The 21,872-nt window shown below is 43.4% G+C and overlaps 1 protein-coding gene across 1 annotated transcript in view; it reads right to left on the bottom strand.

The window, feature by feature from the left end:
• ITPK1 (inositol-tetrakisphosphate 1-kinase) overlaps positions 1-21,872 on the bottom strand; it is a 142,229-nt gene that overhangs the window by 107,934 nt on the left and 12,423 nt on the right. The window contains exon 2 of the mRNA XM_033063888.2: positions 2,587-2,611. Within this exon, the coding sequence (XP_032919779.1) occupies positions 2,587-2,611 (25 nt within the window). The remainder of the gene's footprint in view (positions 1-2,586; positions 2,612-21,872) is intronic.

Raw genomic sequence — 21,872 nt, 5'->3', positions numbered from 1 at the left:
CCAGTCCTGCTCTTGCTTTATTTCTCTTTGGAGGATGTGCATGTTTCCCCACTCAATAAAAATAGAAAGCTGGAACCACTCTCTCTGCTGAAAGTGGAAGTCTGAGAGAAGACAAAACACAAAACCTGAAACAAGTCATGAAATGTTAATTGCTGTTTAGCAGCAGCTCACTGAATCTGTTACAGCACAATTAGTTCTAAGAAAGCAAAAAAAAAAAAAAATTAACCTGTCTAGCCAAAAAAGAGAGGACTATCTTAAATCCTCCCTGCAGGAAGGAAATAGAAGTCACACAGGTGCTTACTTCAAGACTTCCAAGGCTTCCCTTTAGTAGTAAAAAATCCTTTCCTGATCCTGTGAAACATCGTTGGAAAAGAATTATCTGATGTATGTTCACAGAAGTCAGCACATAACAGTCCCTTGTGCTTTGCTCTCTAGAAGCCAGTAACTAAACCTTACCTTCCAACTCACTACTTATTACTGGAAAGCAAGTCTACGTTCAGCAAAATTCTGAATTTATGTAAAGAAGAAATTAGGTAAACATCCTGTGTATCTTGAGTTTTGATTTATTTGCTTACTGTCAGATCTAAGAGCTGGTTTCTCTCTAACTGGACAGGTTCTTTAAGGGAGAAGAGGAAGCAAATCAAAGCAATGCTGCTGCTTGACACAAGAAGACAATATTCCCTCTGTCAAATAAACCTTGTGCCCTAGATAGACACCAAGACAATCCTCCATCTAGAAGCAGGGCTAGGGGGACAGATCATGCAAGGTGTCTCAAGCAAAGGTTTCTAGCAATAAGGGATGAAGAAAGATGCCATTTCTGATACATTCCCTACTGGCTGAAGCACATGCAGCAGGATGTGTGAAGCAACACTCAAGTGATAGGCAAAGGGTGATCACACACTTCCATCCATCCTGTTCCAGCAGAGCAGCAGGAACCAGTGACTGAGATATGCCTTTGGGGCACAAATTCCCCATATAGGGTAGTCTGACATCTCAACCACACTGTCAAATTTGAGACCATAAATTTTGAGACCATGAAGTGTTTTAATGGGGACAAAGTCCTGTATAGTTTTGTCCAAATGTTTCCCAAAATGCTCTTACAATAAATAAATACTTTCCAATAATTTTGTGTCTATCTGATGATTAGCCATTAAGCTACACAAACATCAGACTAAGAGGCAACCTGTGGAAGGACAGCAACTTTAATTCATGAGGTAAAATGGGAGTCTGCCTCCTGCTCAACTAATGGATACATCACTGAATTAATCTCATATGAGCCCCTTGCTGCTTAAATGTACAGTGCATGTGCAAAGCACATATAACAAATGCAGGCATTGGACTGTAATACAGTGGGGTATTAATAAAATAATAATGTCCCCTAGACAATGACACAAATACAGGCTAGCTTTCTCCCTGTGCTCCTGATCAAGCTGTGCTTTGCAAATGCTGGTTTGTTTTTATCAGTCTGGAAAGCCATTATCAAAACTGATGAAAGAAGCCGCCCCTTAGCTCTGAGCAATAGGAAGCACAGGTAAGGAAGATTATGTTGTAGTGGTGAAAGGTTAAATACAGCCAGTAAAGTATATGCCCTTTGTCCTTCTAACACAATGCAGTTTTCAGACAACTACTCATAACTGAAAGACATACTCTCCATTTTAACTAGCAATGAGAATTTTTTAAGTCTTTTCTGATAGTGGATTCTTTAAAATATAATGGCCTGATTTTTCAACTTTTTTTTGTTAAGTGCTTTTCTCCTGCTCCCTGCTGGTGTTGAGAAGCACCTTCCACACAGATTTAAGAACAGCCTTAATTACCCCTGGCTGACACACCATCTTCCTCCTCTCTCCTCTGTTGCTTCTGTTGAGGCAGTTTCATCTCTGTTTTACTAAGTGAGGAACTCACCACTTCAGAGTTCAAAATGAGCACCAGGTAAGTATCAGCAAGACTGAAAACTATGACATACAGCTCTTCTAAGCACACAAAATAAGCCAGAAAGAAAGAGCATGCTTCCCCTTCATTTTTTAGGGCTTACAGGGTTCTGTGTTACAGCTGACATGTAACATAATTCCTTTCACAAGCTGACACCATCCTTTAAGTGACATCTTGTGTGAAATATGACCATTCAGACCTGGGAAAGAACAAATGTAGCCAACACCTGAAGTTATCTGTAGATGGGCCACAACTTGAAGCATTTCAGTATCGTTTCACTGCTCACTGAGTTACAAGAACATTCCTTCTGCCACAGCTTTTTTTTCAAAGGGCAGATCCTGTTTCTGTTAAGCTTGACTGCCTGTGAATGCAATTAAAAGAGTAACATCACCTAATCAACTATCAGATCTTATTAATCAACAGACACAAGAAAAGGCTAACTGCTTTCCCACTTTCATTAGGGCACCTATTAAGCTGGACTGCACATGAGCTCAACACATGCTTCATAAAAAGGAAATCCTGTCTTTCCAAAAGGAGTATCTGTTATAAAGAACTGAGTGGAAAGAAAAATCATTAAGCTCAGGTCATACTGGCATCCAAATGACAGCATTTAAAATCAGTAAGCCTTCTTTACAAGAAAATAGAACTTTTACTCACCTGTACTACTTCTACGCCTCTTTTCCTGAAAAAAAAGGAAGAAAAAAAAAAGGAAAGGTTAGTGTTGGAAATGCAGGAAAAATGTAAAAACAAAAACTAATGGGAAAGCACTGCTTCGTTCTAGAATGCAAACAGTAAAAATCTGCACTAATAACCTGATTCAAATTCAGGAAAGTGCTTGTTCAGTTTCATTCCCTGTCTAGGAAGCACTTTGGTAGATTCTGAACCATGGCCCCAGAAGTAACCCAAGATGAATACTAAGCAGCTGCAGTGCTGGACTGCTAGGGCTGTCAGGTGAGCACAGGTAGGAAGTGGCTGATATTAGGGACAGAGCATATCAATTTTAATTAGATCTAGTTTGCTTTTCATTTCTCATTTGCCCTCAGAGTGTGCAAACTGCACCACAGCACATTCTGCATGCTTGACAGATCTCTTCTTTTGAACCAAGGATACACACATAAATGTCAGGGAAAATGAACAAAGCACCTTGCAGCCATTTATCCTCTTTTTTACAGCCTTATTCTAACCCCATCATCTTGGCACACAGGATGCTACCCTGAACTTCAGTTCAAACACTTGCAGTCAGTCTGATTCCTTCAAGAGCACAGTTCAAATACTCAGGGTTTATCAGAAAGGCCCAAGCCTCTGGCCATATGGAGAATCTTTCCAGTGATCCCGATTGCCAGGGATGAGAGACTAGAGAGACCTGTGAATTATACACCAAAATATTGAGAACTGCAATTGATAGAGACAGCTTAGACAGCTCTGTAGAAACAGTTGTGTACTCTGCTGGTATGATAATTGAGATTCAGGTACATGCAGTCAGACAATGCTCTCAGTCACTGCCTTTGACAAGTTATCAAGCAAAACAAACCATTTCTGCACTAGTCTTGAGAGCAGAACTGAATCCCTGGCACAAAGCCCAGCCATTCCTGCTCCATGCCCTCCTCCCAATACATGCAGGCTATTTAAGTAAGAATCTTCTCCTCACTTTGAAGACGTAGGAAATTTAACTTTAAAATGAAAAGCCTCAGCAAGCACAAGACAGGAATCTCTCTTCCTTGTTCCCATCAGCCCTGTATGTGAAAATCAAAGCCCCTTTTTTTGGGGAGGTCATAGAACAGGACTGCCTAACTCTACCCTCAATGCTTTTCTATCTAATAGCATCTGTGTTGTTGTCCATAGTCACAAATGCTGCACACTGCTGAATACACAATGGCTCCTCCAGTTTTCTACCCAATACAGTAGGTCTTTCTTTTGGGAGGCCATGACAAAGACGCCCAAAGGGACAGGCAATCAATCAGCATCTATGACACAAACTGCCCCCTCTTCCACTTTACCAGTCTGGAGTCTCTCTGGCCTAGAAGCTGCATTCAATGCACAGACACAGGAGAGAGCCTGTTGTGAGAGCTCAGCAAGGAAATAAAAGAGAAAATGAAACCAAGCACCTCTTGCAAAGAATTTCAAAGGCCCTCTTGCAGCTAACAGTAGCTGTAAGTGGTGGGCGATTAACATACTGCCATTATGGTGTGGGAAGCACTACTGCAGATCATCACCTGAGGCTGGCCACCTGAGTTACAGCTCTGTGGTGAGAAGAAAACATGAGTCTTGTAGAGAAAGAGTTAATAGCCTAATTGTTGAAATCATGATTTTCACAGAGCTAAGCAGGAAAAATCAGAAAAATAAGGAGGGGAGTGTTGTTTTGTAAATTAGGGTAGCAGACTACTGAGAAGCATTCCAAGTATTGTAAACTAAAACTTAAAATAATTAAATATTTTTGCTGTGTCTGCCCTGAAGTAAACAGAACAACTCAGAACTACCATGGAAATATACCAGGCTTCAGTCAAAACTGCACCAGAGCTCCTGGAAGGACAGTGGCTGATGGCAAAAGCTGAATTTCTTGTCATACCTACATACACACTAAATAAGCTTCATTCTATTTTGAGGAAGATAAATATTTTCAAGCTGGATGCCAAACCCTTTTTAGGGAGAATCAGTCCAAATGGTTTCTGTAATCCCACCCCAAAATGAACTTTGCAAATTTTCTGGGGCTTACAGAAACCAACTGCACTGTCCCAGCAGAAGGGAAGAAGCCAGAACAGCACACAGGCAGGGAGAGAAGGGGTGCTTGCTCTTAGGTACAATGCCACACATGCTTAAAAAGGCACAGGAAGAAGGAAGCAATTACCAAGGCTGGCTTGTAGGTTGGTCTTCCCCTTTTCAGAGGGGAGCAGGATGTCCTTTTTGTTACCTGAAATATGAGAACTTTTTCTACTCAAACCCAGGGGACAAGAAACCATAGAAGCATTTTGAGGACTGGTTAATCTGGGAAAAAATCCTCTACCAAAATATCATCATTTGAAAAATAAGCTATTTTAAAAACAAGAAGTAACAACCAGGATGTCAAGCAACCCTGCACCTCAGTTTTGTTATTAGCTGATTCTCTGCCCAGAAGATTTCCTAAGCCAGCGACTCCAGGCTTTTCAGCCAGACAGGTCACAGCTGAAGGCTCAGGGCAGTAAGACATCCCTTATGCAACCAAGCATGCAATACAACTGCCTTACGTCACCTGGGAAAGGGCTTAGGGTCAGGCATGGAGAGAAAGCTGATCCTATGCACAAGAAACCCTAGGACCTTCAAAAAAAAGGGTAAACAGAGAGAATGAAGCAGACTGTGGGCCATAATTCCCCAACAAGGGGTTGCTTGTGCAGGACACACAATGGAGACAAGACAGTTGCTGAATGAACTGTGCTGGGAGTCTGACAGAGCCATGGACCAGTTACCACTTCTTCCTATTGTGCTTTTAAAAAAGCCAGTAAGAAAAATACATCCTACAATTCTCCTGTACATTATTTTGGGCTGTTTCTTTAGCAGAGGACAGGCAGGGTACGATAGACAGGACAGGGATGGGATGACTATTTCACTGGTGTACTGACCACTACTCTTGTGTCCCTCATGGTGTTGTCCACGACTTTCCAGCCTCCCATGCAATTTGAAAGTGAGGCACTGCCTACCAGGGGAAGGGCTCCCATTCCCAGCTGGCCTAGCTGCCTCCTGACAAATCTCTCTTTCTGAGGAGAAAAAAAACGTCATTATTAGCTGTATTTCCCTTCTGCCTCCAAAGAGGCAACTCAGCTGTGTCAAAGAGAGACTGCATCTGTCCACTTTCATTGAATAGACATTTGAAAAATGGTCAGCTCTAAACCACACTTCCAGAGCTCGCTTATTTTAAAATACATTTAATTTCAAAGATTGTCTACACACTGCAACACTTACAGGAAAACCAGAAACATTTAACTAACTGCTGCATTAGCCTGCAATACCAAATAAAACCCAAAAGCTTGTTCCGACTTACTAGGTCTCTATCTGAAACCAGTGAACAACTCTACTGCATAATGCAAGCCTCCCTGTACGCAACAGCAATTAAAATAATTACCATGCTAGTTGACTTCATGTGTAAGTTGGAATGATGCACGGATTTAAAGAATAATTCAATATCAAGTTACTAAAAGCACATTAATCAATGTCTTGAAATTGATGTTTTACCACAGCCTCAAACTATGTAGAATACCTGGCTTTTGGGGTTGGGATTGGGGTTTAACATTCAAAGTAAGCAGTTCCCCACAGCATCTAGGACCTGAATATCATACTGAATGATAATTAAAAGAAAAAAAAACTACTATCAGGTTATATATCATAGTCATGGTTAAATTAAGCAAATTGTTTTGCTGCATGGTCTGAGATTGAAAAGTGGCAAATGGAATTTACAATTTCAAAAGTAAAAGGCAATCTTTCTATTGGACATGCAGTGAAGTAATTTTCTCAGATATCACTTTGAAAATTTCCCATGTAAAGAAGTAGCAAATAATAATAATAACAATAACACTAATAATAACACTAATAATAATAATAATAATAATGTATTTCTTTAATATTTAAAAAAATAAAACATTTTCACAGAAGAGCAATACACTGGTATCCAAGGGAGCCTATAAATATTAATGCATCAGAGCAAAAACCTGCAGTCCCTAAGAATTTCCACCACACTGAAAACCTGCCAATACTGGACACCCACAACCTTGTGGACAGCCCATTTTCCCTCCTGGCATTAAGGCAAGCTCAGCTCAATTGCCTTAGCTTTTCCATCAGTAGAATACTCTACAGACACTACAACACTGTAAGTGATTTTCACACCACCTCTCCATTCACATGCGACATTTAGTAGAAACATCACATGTTCTCCACATTTTCAAAGCATTACATCATCCATTTACATCCATAAAAATGATTCTTAAGAGTGCTGTATCAGAACAAAGTGCCCTGAAAGGGACTAGAAAATAAGAGAGGATCTTGGTAGAGCAGCAGCAGCATCGCTCTGGTATTCACCTGCAGTGCCAAAAATTCTCACACACACAAACATTCACCAGTATCTCACAGCAAAGATACAGCTGGAAATCCACTAACCCATTACCCTGAAAGAGCAATGACAAAGTGAAGCATCCAACGTCAATGCTTCAGACATTCAAGCAGAAGGACGGAAAAAGCCATGAAAGAAAGAAAACAGGCACTGCATGCAGTAACTAAAGGAAATAAACTGCCTTCAGTCACTAAATATTAAGACAAAGTTTCAGTCTGTTTAATGAAACATTACAGGGCTCCTAATTTCAGCCCTGAAAAAACCCAGTTAGTGTGGAAATAAAATCTGTGTATCCAAAGTTATAAAAACCATAAAGTCAGTAAATACAAACTCAAAAGAATCTGTTTTCCTTTTAAACTAGGCATTTAAGACGGATCAGTGCTGCTGAGCTCTGCCAGACTCTTTTCTTGGAACTAGTGACCCCAGGTTCTGGGAGTCTCTACTAGCTACTTTCCCAGCAAGGACAGAAAACCTTTAACCACAGTCTTTTGAGAGAAAAAAAACCCTGAAGAATCATCAGTGGGAAGAAGGAACGATTAAGAGTTGCACAGAAGAATTATTAAAGGCAATGAGTTATTCATCCTACCAGACATTCAGGGACAGATTTAGTACCTGATGACAATTCTAAGCAATTGGGCAGGGTTTAGACTTTAGCCATAGGCTTATCCCATCAGACATTACCAGATCCAGTTCCCAGCTGTGGCAAGCAGCCACACCACGTGATCTCTTTATAACCTTATTAAAAACCAGCTTCAAACTAAGCTGTTTTGAAACTGTATCTTCCATAACAAGACATTCATTTCCCAAAGGTCAGAGTCCTTCACATTTGCAGGCTAAATTGCTCTAGCACCATCCTTTGGCTTCAATAAACTGCTTGCTTCCTTAAGTGCTGCAAAGAGCACACACGTCCGCTCTGCTCCCAGTTCCCTTTGTCTCCCCATGACCCCAGTCATCCTAATATTAATATGAGCCTTAATATGCAGAAAGCAAACACATGACCCATCCCTTTCAAAAGTCTTTCTAAGGTCATGAGACATCAGTGATGGCTCAAAGAGACCTGAGAAGAGCAGCAGAATCACAAGGCAGAAGACAACAGCCCTTCCAGGGACAGACATCTTTATATAAAAAACACTCTTGCTGCAAAAGCTAGTAGAGGCTTCTAGAAACATATTAACACGGTGGGAGGGTTCCTATGACTGGGGCGTTGGAATGGAGGATACCAGCTCTTTAGGGAGGACAGGCAATGGAGCCACCCTCTATACATGTCAATGACCAGCTGCAGTGCAAGGAGTTCTGCCTGGGAATGGATGAGGAGCACAGTGAGAGCTTGTGGGGCAGGACTGAGGGAGGGGCAGCACAGGGGACACTGCAGTGGGGGTCTGACACAGACTACCTGACCAGGGAGACCAAGCAGACAAGGCCCTGTGTAAACAGACAGGAACAGCCTCACATACACAGCACCTGAAGCTCACAGCGGACTTCCCAGCGAGATCATGGAATACAAACTACACTAAGACTCTGGGGAAATACAGAGGCGATTGGGGATAGCTACAAAATTGTGCCGGCCAATTGTGGTGGCTCAAGGAAGAGCAACTGATGCCATTGGCCTGGACTCATGCAAAGCATTTGACACTGTCCCATATGACATCTTTATCTCTAAACTGGAGCCGTGCCTTGCTGGTCTGAGAAGAAGCTCCAGCTGCTCTCATCTTCACTGCACAGAGACCAGCAGTTCAGCAGGGCCAGCGAGATGAGGCTCTGCTGGGCCCCAGGCTGGTACTGCAGGTTCTGCAGAGCTCCTGCACAGTACAAGGGAAAACAAATGCACACCTCCACTCTGCTAACGCCAAGGGTACAAAAAGAAAGCCAGGTCTGCTGCACCAGCTTTCATCTAGAAATGGCTTTTAATCTACTACCTCTGAAACCAAAGGCTGTATAGCCTCTGCAACGTTCCAAGACTTTGGCAAACAGCCTTGAATAAACGTTTTGGGAGTTTTTATAGAGGCCAGACACCACTGAGACATGCATGAGAAATATGCAATATGCAAAATTTTTTTTCATTTCTTGGATCCCTAAAAGAGATTGGGCATTTTTTTTGGCAGAAATTACAGACATATTTAAGTTCAACAACTTGCCACACAAAAATTAGTTTATTCATCTCCAGCCAGGCTTCAAGTAAGATATATAGGTGTCTGGGGCTTTCTTCTTCATACAAAACTTTATTATACAAACAACAGAAAGTGAGGATGTCTGCTCATTGAAGAAACCTGATTGCAACTCCTTTTTTCTTCTCCATAAGGGATCATGTTTTGGCACTGTACAAGTCAGACACCAAGCCTCCCTTAGGTTTCATCTCCTTTGAGAACCCTTGCGATTTCTTGTCTTTTACACTCACCAAGTGACCACTGTATTCATATGCAAGGAACCCTTTTCCTTTATGGAACTGGAATCAGCCACAGAGTCACAGATATAACCAATAACAGGAGCCTATGCAGAGAAGTTACTATGGCCAGATAAACACACTAGCACAAACAACAAGCAGGTTAAAGGACATCCATGCAAAGGTTTAGCATTCCTAGAAAGCTTTTTCCTTTGAACTCTGCATCAGTTCAGGCTCACAATAACTTATTCAATCAGCTCCTGTTTTGTTTGTTCCTTTGAGATGCAGTTCAAGCTTCAGCCTTTATTTTGGGGCACCTATGAATACAGCTATTATTTTAAAGAGGACTGGCTGGTTAAGCCTCAAATAAAAAGCTGGTTCAATATCATCTGAAACTAGATTTCACCTTTATTTCACTATGCAGCTTCCCCAAACATTGTATGAACCATGTCAGTGGAAAAGAAAGAAGCAGTTAGAATGTGAGAGGTGCACTTCTGCAGTCTGGTACACTATCTGCAAGGAAAAAGATGTTCAGCAGAAAATACATAGTACAAATTAAAGAAATGTGAATTGAATCGCTTTTCTCCATTTGAACATATGCAGATGCCAATACCAACAATGGGAATTTTCCTCTACTGTAACTGATTCTTCTGCTCAATTTTACATCAACATAGATCAAAGAAAAAATTTTTTTCTTTATTTGGAAGCCTCACTAGACAGGTTCACAATAAAATGAAAGTTTGGCTTCCAAGAAGTGATGATCATACTGTTTGAAAATACTTGATTTGCTGACATGTGGCCAACTTCCCTGAGAAACAATAGGACTACACATGATTCTGGAACTGAAATAAAATTTCTGCAACATGCAATATTTGAGTACAGTCCTCACAACAAAAAATATCTAAATGGAGAGACAACAAGTTAATAAATGTTCTTTATTATAGAGCATACAGAATAATTTTAATAGTTGATGTGAAAACTGGGGTGGGGATCAAAAAGAATAAATTTTAAAAATCCCAACACACAGCAAAAATGTTCAGGTAAAAGAACAGGGTTTTCTGTTGATCTCATTGGATAGGGCAGCAGTTTGAGGAGCTGGAAATCCAACATATAGAACAAGGTACCACTGCCAGCTTCTTAAGATCAAGGCAATATAGGCCATGAAGATTCAGAGAAATACAGCAAAAGCTTTGAGCAGGGATAGGCATAGGATTGTTATGCACAGAATCAGCCAAGGTCAGAAAGAACAAACTTGAAGTTGGACCAGAGATCAGACAGTGGGATGAAAAGTCTCCCTTGTTTACCATGGTTTCTGCACCTGAAAAGCACAAAAGAGTATCTTCAAAAAATCTCCACCCTAGGTGATGAAAAGTCCATCATGGTGATTAGAACACTTCAGAGAGGTTCATCTATGTATGTGCTACAAATACATCTATTTTATCAGGCATTTTATCTTCTCTAGATTACATTGAAGTTCGCTGTTAGAGAAATATTTAAATTCTCTCTATTTCTTCCACTCCATAGATTCTTGCTTTAAGCAATAGCATATGTATAGGTTTGCCAGAACACCCATTTTCTTGTTTGCTTCAGTGAATTGTTCAGTGCGGTAAGAGGAAGAAACCCAACTCTCAGATAAATCATAAAACACAAATACTGCCTGGTTTTTATCCAAGCTGTTAGAAAAACATACAGCTGTCTGAAAGGTGAAGTGCATGACAAAGACAGAAGATCAACACAAATCCTTGTTTGCTTGCAAGAAATTTAGAGCATTCATCTCTGTGAAGCAAACATTCTTTTTCTGATCAGCTTGAGCCCTTCTGCAGGTGTGACTTTTGCCCAAGAGGTGCTTTCAGAGCTCTGCCTTGAGCCAATACCCACAGCACATGCCTTGCTGTCTCCCACACCCCTGACCTTCCATGGCACGTGCTGCTGCTCCTCTCTCACACCGACGCTGGGGTACACACAAACACAGAGGGCCCTCCAACTAATCCTGGCCTTGTTTTTTTTTTCCTGACTTAGCCTAGACAGCAGCTGTTATACCCATCGTTTCCATCAGTGACTGAACACATGCGTTTTGAAATGACAACTTTCCCAAATTTGGCCAGGGCACGCAGGAGCTGATATATAACCCCCCCAGAGCTATTACATTTTCTAACCCGTCTGCTTTAGCCCAGATTCAGATTTGCTGGGAGGTCTGCTACATAGCACAACTGGGAGAGACAATTTCTTGGGCCTCCTCAGATTTTCTAGAAGCTGCCTCAACAAGCTAAATCCTACGTCATACCTGAGCTCTATTACTCATACCCTACTTCTCCCTCTCAGAAAAAAAGCCTTAGGCTAACAGATCAGCTGCATCTTTACATTTGCTTTCCTTTATGGACTTACCTAGATTCTCTGGTACCTGCCCCTCCCCACTACAAGACTGCTGTGATCACGACATGCCGATGACTTTAAAAGATAACAAATTCCTTATGCAGGAAAAGGAAAAGCTGCATTTCTATTCTAATCTACCAAATTACCATTGTCCTTATCACTAAGGGAGTGGACATCTAAACAGCTGATCCAGCTTTTGAGAGGGATTTGGAGAGGCAGTCACATCAAGCCACAGTAGCAGCTAGCTGTTTTCCTCTGGGTTGTATTTGTTCATCTCCACCCTGAAACTCAACTTTCAATCCCAATAATTGACAGCAACTAATTAGAAGGAAAAATACAAGTAGTTTATTACATGTTTGATTACACATGATCACAGAACAAATCTCCCTTGGACAAGCAGGCATTTTCTCCTGCTCACTTCTTTTGTTTGTGGACACAAGAGATAAGCACTGTGGAGATGCTGTCAGTACCATGCACTGGGATTTTAAGCCTATAGGTGACTGCACAACACGAAGTAAGGAGAAGCTGCCCACTACTCTGCTGTTTCAGACTGATTTCCACATTGCTCATTATTGGATGCACACTGCTGCATCCCATGTTCTCACTTTAGCGCTTTCACATTTAACAGTGTAATATACAGGATTAGCTCAAAGATCCTGCCAGAATTACATCATGGGTTAATTGGAGATACAATCAACATAAAGAAAAAGGACCTGTTACAATTTTTAAACTATTGTAATTACAAAATATATATATATAAACTTGAAAAATCATTATACATAAGAAAAACATCTGCATTAAATAACAGCTTCAAATATCAAAAATTCTGAATGTCTCAGAGCTTTGAAGTAATATGACTTTTGTTTATCCCATTTGCTGTTACTTAAGTTCTCAACTAACAAGTTAATTAAAATGACTGAACTATAGTATACCACTAAAATTTGCAAATGTACACATTTACCTGTCAATCTCTTAGTAAATAAAAAAAAAATTGTTCAGAATATTTCAAAGAACTCCTGTTTGTGAGGACACTCCACTAGCACATCTATCTGCAACAGCAGGATTACTTATTCCATGAATTCTTTTTCCCTGGCAGCACATTTTCATAGCTCTTTGCACATCAGATCCCTGCAGTCAGCTGTGTTTCACAGCGAAGGAGGCTGCTCCACACCCAGCTTTACATAACCCTCTTGCACGCAGCTGCTCAGCCTTGCTGACTTCACTCTGGGTGGGTTTTATCTGCCTAGATGGACTGGCAGGGTTTTGTGCTTGGTCAGCACACAGTACAAGGTGCCAAATACACAGGCATCACCTTAAGTAAGTGCAAAAGCTAATCCAATTTAGCAAAAACATTCCACTTCAAAATCATCCCAGCTGACCATAATAATGTCACGATGGCTATAAAATGAGAATCAAAACCTTGCAAAAGTTGCACTGAAGAGATTGCAAACTGTCATATAATTTGGACTACTCTCTCACATCTCAATGAAACATACATTACACCTAATTATCTTCTCTAATGTCCAGATAAAATTTTAAAAATTGCCAGGTTACTTATGTTTTTGCAAAAATAATGTGAACATATGCATTTTTCCCTCCATCTGAATTTTAGCATCAACATCTATGTTGCATAAAAAAATTCCTCCAGCCTGGCCTGCTTGACTCCAAACCACTGCCAAGGCAGACACCAGCCAAATATCCCCCAATCCCACAGACAGCTCTCAGACCTGGGAGGCTGCAGACCAGCCAGCACAGCTGACAACAGCACACCAGGGCAGTTCAACAACACCACAGCCAGCCTTGATTTTGCAGCAGGACCCTCTCCCAAGACCTGGCTTTAATAGCAGACCAGCTCCAGTGTAAAGTACTAAAGTGCAGATTTTCTGCACCAACAAAAGCACTGACCTACATACTGGTCAGACATAACACCTACAGTTGCAATTACTAATTTCCAATGGAGTTTGCAACAGCAGCCAAATGCTCCAGGGCACTTTTAAACCACAGAGCCTGCTTACAGAGGTACACTACAGCTTCATTTATGTCCCTGTCCGTCTTCAGTATATTCAGTCAGAAGTGACACTGGAAAGATAAAAGATCATTTAATTAGGATTTCACTCTTTTCACGTTGTGGAATTCTCCTTCAAAAAATCCTAGTTATGTCACACCTAGATGTTTTTACAGAAGACTTTCACTGGTGAAAATTAACTTATCTACTCACATCACTAGTGAAAAAAGAAAGCCTACAGACAAACAATTGGAAAATGAAAGAAAAAAAATGTAAAACTGCATTTTTGGCCATTTAAGGCCATGAACTGAAAAAGAATGAATAAGCCCTTATGTGAAAACAAAACAGCATTTTAATATTGTTAAAAGCAGAAGTATTTCTCTTTTTCAAGTAACTCTCTGTAAAATATGCCACTACAACTAAGGCCCTAATCCACAAAGTCTTGCATCCTACCTTACAGTAAATTGCTTACAGATGATTCCAAAGATAACCTGTGTTCTACACTTGCCATTAAATTTCTCCCTCTGCTCATAAACAAGAGAGAACTAGAGAGAACATAACACCAAAGAGAAAGTTTATTTTAATGTCCCCCTGAAAGTTTACCACTGTCTCAGTGCTAGGCTTGCTCAAGATCTAATGCCTCTATTTACCATACAATTCTTATACTGTAATTTAATGGCACCAAGCCAAGCATCACTGGTCTGGCACCTTTCTAGCAGTGTAAGCAGGCAGGGCATGCTTATGCTGTCAAGTACCAAACACCTCCACTGATGATGAACATGCTCAGAAAATATAGGCAACACAAGCTGTGGATGTGAAGCTTGCCATTACAGACACTTCACACACATAACAGAAGTCTGAATTTCTTCTATAAAACCAGATTAAAAGGTATTTTTAAAGAGCTAAAGTTAGAATTCAGTTTTTCAGTGGAGAGGTTTTACATTAAATGGGTTTTAAAACTGTTCTGTTTAATGTTTAAACATGAACTGTTTAAATGGGTTTTAAAACTGCAGCCTCTGAGGAGAACATACTGAGCCCCATCAATGTCTCAATGAAAACCCATTTCAGGGACAAGAGGCCAGGACTGTAACCTCTGGATCTCATGCTGTCCCTCACTTTTACTGATGGTGCTGTTTACTCTCACCCACCTCACTGCTCTCATTTGGATCACCAAGACTTCCACTAGCTGCATCCCACAGGCTCAGCAGTTACCTTGGCTACATCTGCATCTCCCTCCAAAGGCCCATCCATCCTATATTCCACATAAGAGGAGGAAACTCCTCTTAAGTCCTTCCATGTTCATCCTGCAGTAGCCACTGCCTTCATTTGATATTTTCAGAAACCCTGAATGTGACACCTGTGTATTCTGGGACCCAAAGACAGCTGGCTAAAGAGTCCTCAGCCTTCACAGCCCTTGCCTGGGAGGGCACTGCAATACTGCAATTATCCCTGCTGCTCTCACAGCAGTGATGCAGGACAGGATGGCAGCTGTGGTGCTGTCCATTTTATCCTCCACAGCATGGTAGTCTTGGGGGAAAAACACCTGCTAGGGACCATCACATCTTTCATACCTAAAGCAACGAGCAGCAAGTTTTTGAACATCAGTGAGCATTTTGGACATTGCCATAAACTGGTGTATTGAATAGCAACAATGATCCCGAATTTCATCACTTCTGTTCATATGCTCAAGACAGCAATTGGATTAGCTGGAGAGTGGGCCAGTACCATCTAGAATGGAAACTACTCTAGCAGCCCTCACCACCTACCACACAGCTGCAGACTGGACAAATGACACAGAATCACAGCATCAATTAGGCTGGAAAAGACCTCTGAGATCAAATCCAATCTAAGTCCACCATGTCAACAAGTGCAATGTCCAGTATTGCCTTAAAGACCTCCAGGGACGATGACTCCCTGGGCAGCCCACTGCAGTATCTAATCACCCTTTCTGTAAAAAATTTCTTCCTAATGCCTAACTTAAACTTCCCCTGGCACCCAGTCACAGTTTTGCTTAACAATTTCTTCAACACAAGTGGGACCATACAGAAATTCTTCCAAATGATTTACAAAGCCAAAAGGAAAAAGACCATATTTAAATCTCCTCCTTGAAAAAAACAAAAAAACCCAAATAAAATTCCACAAAAATCCAACAAACAAATTACAAAAAAAAAATCATACCTTAGAGAAGCAAAGGAGAGACCAGAAATGCACTCTCCAACAGACCAACAGCATGGGAAATCTATGGCACACTGCCAGTCTGAGTATAAAATAAGAATACAAGCAGTAAGGATCTCCTTTCACTGATTCAAACATGCGATTTCAGAAGCCAGTACTTGTCCACAAATAATCCACAAAATCAAAATAGAAAATATCAAAACAAAAACAAAATAGTCTCATACCAGGACAGCTCAATAATATGAACTTTCTTCAGAAGAATTAGAAACAACTTCCTAACTTAAGTACATCCATGACCCTTGTATTGGATCTGAAAGGGTGCTCAGACCAGCTCAGAGCATCACAGCAGGCAGCCCACTCTGATTGCCATATCCATCTTCTTTCCTAGATATGGCTCACAGCTGTTCATTTGAAAAGCAGCCAGGAGAGGAGGCACAGGGCCTTGTAGTCTATAAAGGTTTCATTCTGGTTTGGCATTTTATTCTTTCCCATGAGAGCACTCCTTGAAACCTTCACATACCCAGAGACTGCCTGAACACAGTGTTCTGCAGACACTGTTTTCAGTCCTGTGGCTGAGACAATCGACGTACAACACCTCACCTTAAAATACTGACCTTCTTCTAAAGCAAATTAACTGCCCCCTTTTTTTCCCACTTGGGAGTGTTTAGATTACACTGCTCCACTGTCACTGTTAGGATGGGATCTGAGGCCAGAGGGTCACACAGCTACATCCTCACCTGTTAACAGAAGACTGAAAAACTGCAGTGTGCTGCTTGCTGGTCACTGGAAAGAGGCATGGTACTATCTCTCAAACAACTTCAGAATATGCATCAAATGATCCTATATTTCAGAAAATAACTATGCAGTCTTCAAATCTCCTAGGAGATCAGGCCTCATTTAGAAGAGAAAAAATAGTTTCTTGGTACACTGGTGAACAGCAGTTTCTTTTAGAAAAAAAGGCTGCAGACCATACCTGATCTTTTCATTTTTAAATAAGCATGACAAAACCAGGCTGTTACCATGGCTGATACAACCCTCAAGCAGCCAATCATTTGAGCCTTTCAGATGTTTAATACAAGTAAAACTGTGTGGAATAAACATACAGGAGTGCAGACTTCCTGAAGAACCAGTCCCAGTAAACAATATACAGATGTGAAATTAATCACTTCTGAGAATTCATTATTTCTCTCATTTTTTATTTTCTTTTTTTATTTCACAGCTAGATAAGTTATATAGCACCTTCATATATAAGCTGCTATAAGAATAAGAGACTCCTGCTTTGGGAGACTTTTTTCCAAATTTCCTGTGTTAGGTAAACCTTCCCATTAGCCTCAGCAGGTTTGTGTTCAAGTTCAAATTTATTTGGCAGCTTCCAGAGTTTTCATTTTCCTGTGCAGGTTTCATGTACACTTGGAAAATGGCAACTACTTGCTCTACAGAATTACAAGGGCCTTCCTGGAATTTAGGTAGCCACACAGGAAATACAGCAAAATGCAAGCAAGAAGACAATCCTTATCACTGTCTCTTCTGCACTGGACCGGTGTGCAGCCTCCCGACTCCTTCTCTCCTCTTTGATTTTCAAACCATATTTTATTTTCACCACAAATTAAAGTTACCAAGTTAGGAAAGTCAATGCAAGAAGATGAAATCCTAGCTTGGCAAAAACTGAGTTACTTACTCTGCATATGAGTTGAAAATATTCATAAGCTAATAGGTCTGAAAGAGAGCAGTAGCTGAGTGAATTAAAACTGATAAAACAACTTGGTGCCCTCAACAACTAGGTCCAGTGATATTTCTTTATAGAAACCACCAATGAGAAGGAGACAAATTTTAACAATTTTTAATTTTGAACCATGTGTTGGAACAGCTAAATGTGAATCAAGAGCCACTGAAAAATAAAAAGATGAAGTAACAGACACATCGGTTCTTCTTTGAGATCCAATGATCTCTGAGCAATGCACGTGTGATGTTCAGTCACTGAACAGCATTCAAACAGGTTTGTATTACTTCAGACAGGAAGGAAAAGTATATTAGAAAATTTACTAATTTACTTAAGTTACAGTGAAGCCTACTACCGTAGCTTCAATAAAAAGCCAACCCTATTTTGGCTGCCAGGCTTATGTCTGATTCAAGGGTCTTCAGTCTCTTGGATAGGAGAGTATTCCTTGATCTGGAAACTCCCTGTACAACCCCCATCCTAGGGAATATATGGCAGGAAAAAGCCATCTCTCAGGTTTTTTGGGGATTGGCCTTGCAGAAATACCTCTGAGTAGGCATCCAACACCGACAACAGGCATTTCAAATAATTATATTTCTTGAAGTGTTGGAGAGGAGGAAAAAAGCCAAGGAAAAAATTTTCACTTTCAAAGACATACAAAGAATGAGAAAAAATTAACCTTTAAATAGTTTTTATTTCATCAAAAGGAGGTAAAGTTTTACTGGAAGAGAACCTTCATCCCTGCTCTTATATAGAGGGCCCCAACAATTATCCTCTCAAAGCTGAAGGAGCTGCTGGAAATAGCCCTGCACAGACATTACTGTTTCAAAGACCATAAAAATATTAAACCAGAAACATTCTCCAACACAAGCCTTTTACTGTAATATTAACAGCACTGCTAGGCTGCTCCATTCTGCCTGGATCAACCTTAAACAACTGGCAATCTCCTTCTAGTTAAAGGGAGAGGGAACAGAGAGATTCCACATGGACCATACGCATTTTCAGAAACAAACACTTTGTGTTTCAGATTTCACTACCAGAAGCAAGTGTGCTAAAAGTCTATTCTGCCAGGGAGCTTTCATACCTACATATTAGTCAATATAAGAAAAGGCGACAACAGCACTAACAAGTAACAGGAAACTCAAATACTATACTTAGTCCTACAAAAAAAAAATTCAGCTTAGACTACCGGATTCTTCCCTGGGCCAAGCAGACATTTATGACTTTCAATGGCATCATGGTTGCATGTTGTAGTTACTACCTACCATGTTTCTGATTCTTGGCCATCAAGTGCTATCAAGCTATCTTTTAAGTGCCTGCTGTCGGTAGCTATGGTACAACAAGGCAAGGACAAGCCAGTGAAAGAAATCCATGTGGTAATCCAGGTTTGCCATCAAAGTTGTGCCAACATGAACAAATACAGTTTCCATTCAATTCCAAGTCTCCAGGTTTTCCATTAAAAAATCTGAACACCAGTTCAGAGTATCCAGTTCCTCCAGAATCTAACTACAGAGACTCCTAATAGCTTCAAAGGGAGTTGGATTAGGCCAAAATCTGCAAACATGATCAGTTCCCACCACGGTTAAAGAAACTCAACACCTTAAAAAGTAGAAGCTTTTCTGAATCTCAGTCTAATTCATATGCAAGGATTACTTCTTCAGGAATAAGCACTTGCACAAAGAACTTGTCCCCCATCTAATTTGTCTAAGGAAAAGATTTAGAGATCTTGATCTTTCACATCAGGAAACAGCTTTGCACCAGAAGAAATCGTTGGTAAAGCTGTCTTAGAATAAATTACTTTGTTTCTAAAGTCTTGCCCAAGCTATGAACCAAGCATTTTAATTAAGGTCTCCTAATTGCAGTTAGCATAATGTGGGGTAGGGGGCAGGGAAGAAACATGCTTTTCTGCAGTGTCCTGGTACCAAACTGACTTTAAAAACACACATTAGCTTTAGCAAATGTTCTAACCATGTTCTGTGATTTCAGAAACATTTCCCTGTTTGAAGAAACTTCCCAACATCTATTTCTACAGAATTTTTTCACAATGACAAACAGGATAAACTAGGAACTGGGGAAAATCAGGGAAGTTACAGTAGTTTCACGAATACAAGCCGCACGGATTATAAGCCGCACCCCCGGTGCCTCGACAATGTTGCTGTCTTTGTCAATAGATAAGCCGCACCCCGAATATTAGCCGCACTTTCGTTCGTAGCGAGAATCCGTGCGCAGCTTTCACAAATTGGCCAATTAGTAACAGGATCGCGGCATAGCGGGCTTTACTGGCTCGGGGCGGGGCCAGGCAGGCTCGGCCCGCTCATGGTTGCCGACGGGGCCGGGTGGCCCAGCTCAGCGCCACGGCTCGGCGGGGCTGGCCGGGTGGTACTGCCGCCGCCGCCGGGCTCGCTGGCCCCCCTCTCCCGTCAGCACCGCCCCGCTGCCGCCTTCCCTAGCCCCGCCGCCGGGCTCGCCGGCCGCGGCGCGCCGCCTTCCCTAGCCCCGCCGGCGGGCTCGCCGGCCACGGCGCGCCGCGTTCCCTAGCCCCGCCGCCGGGTTCGCCGGCCGCGGCGCGTTCCCTAGCCCCGCCACCGGGCTCGCCGGCCGCGGCGCGCCGCCTTCCCTAGCCCCGCCGGCGGGCTCGCCGGCCACGGCGCGCCGCGTTCCCTAGCCCCGCCGCCGGGTTCGCCGGCCGCGGCGCGTTCCCTAGCCCCGCCACCGGGCTCGCCGGCCGCGGCGCGCCGCCTTCCCTAGCCCCGCCGCCGGGCTCGCCGGCCGCGGCGCGCCGCCTTCCCTAGCCCCGCCGGCGGGCTCGCCGGCCACGGCGCGCCGCCTTCCCTAGCCCCGCCGCCGGGTTCGCCGGCCGCGGCGCGTTCCCTAGCCCCGCCACCGGGCTCGCCGGCCGCGGCGCGCCGCCTTCCCTAGCCCCGCCGGCGGGCTCGCCGGCCACGGCGCGCCGCGTTCCCTAGCCCCGCCGCCGGGTTCGCCGGCCGCGGCGCGTTCCCTAGCCCCGCCACCGGGCTCGCCGGCCGCGGCGCGCCGCCTTCCCTAGCCCCGCCGCCGGGCTCGCCGGCCGCGGCGCGCCGCCTTCCCTAGCCCCGCCGGCGGGCTCGCCGGCCACGGCGCGCCGCGTTCCCTAGCCCCGCCGCCGGGTTCGCCGGCCGCGGCGCGTTCCCTAGCCCCGCCGGCGGGCTCGCCGACCGCGGCGCGCCGCCTTCCCTAGCACCTCCGCCGGGCTCGCCGGCCGCGGCGCGCCGCCTTCCCTAGCCCCCGCCGCCGGGCTCGCCGGCCGCGGCGCGCCGCCTTCCCTAGCCCCGCCGGCGGGCTCGCCGGCCGCCCCCTCCCGTCTGCACCGCCGCCGCGTTTCCTCGCCCTGGTCGGCACTGCAGGCCCCCGCACCGCCAGGCTCCCCCACGCTGCTGGCCCCAATTCTGCTGGGCTTCCCCCGCTGCCAGGCAGCCCCACCCGTCGGCCTTCCTGCTTCTGCCATGCTCCCCTGCACTGCTAGCCCCAGTTCTCCCGGGCTCCCCCGCCCTGCTGGCTCAGGCTCTGCCGCCCTCCCTGCCCCGCCCTGCTGGCTCAGGCTCAGCCGCCCGCCCCCCACACTGCTGGCCCCGCCTCTGCCAGGCTTTCCCACCTCTGCCGGGGCCGGCCGGGCTCCAGCTTGGCTTGGGGCTGCCGCGGGCTCTCACTTCCGTGTTGGCAGCTTTTAGAATTTTGTTAATAGATTAGCCGCCCCGGAATATTAGCCGCACTTCCGGGTTTCCACCAAAATTTTGGTCAAATTGGTGCGGCTTGTATTCGTGAAATTACTGTATTTGTTAACATACGAACAGACACAGCGCCTCAGACTGAAGGTCTAACCTACTCTGCCTCTGGCTATTCCTTCTGTTCTACAGCCAAAGACACAAAAGAAACATCCCAAAATACTGTATTTTTCTTCAGGGATTCTCTTGCAAGCACAGCTACACTGTTTCATTACTACAGCAAAAATACTAAAGGAAAGTCTGCCAAAAAGGAAAGGGATTAAGCATTGCATTTTAATAGATTAGTCAAGACAAACTAGGGATCAAATCACAGCACAAAAATATTGTGCCAACCCCCACCCAAACAATACCTATTGTGAGCCAAGGTGCAGCCCCACACTGATCAGGAAACCACTGAACACAGTGGCACAAAAATGAGGAAAGACTTTTACTGCAAGAGCTGGTGGCTAGCACAGCAC

The sequence above is a fragment of the Catharus ustulatus genome, chromosome 6 (genome assembly GCF_009819885.2).
Source record: "Catharus ustulatus isolate bCatUst1 chromosome 6, bCatUst1.pri.v2, whole genome shotgun sequence".
Lineage (NCBI taxonomy): Eukaryota > Metazoa > Chordata > Aves > Passeriformes > Turdidae > Catharus > Catharus ustulatus.
Note: the sequence above shows the minus strand (reverse complement) of the source record. Positions and strands in the feature narration are given on the sequence as shown.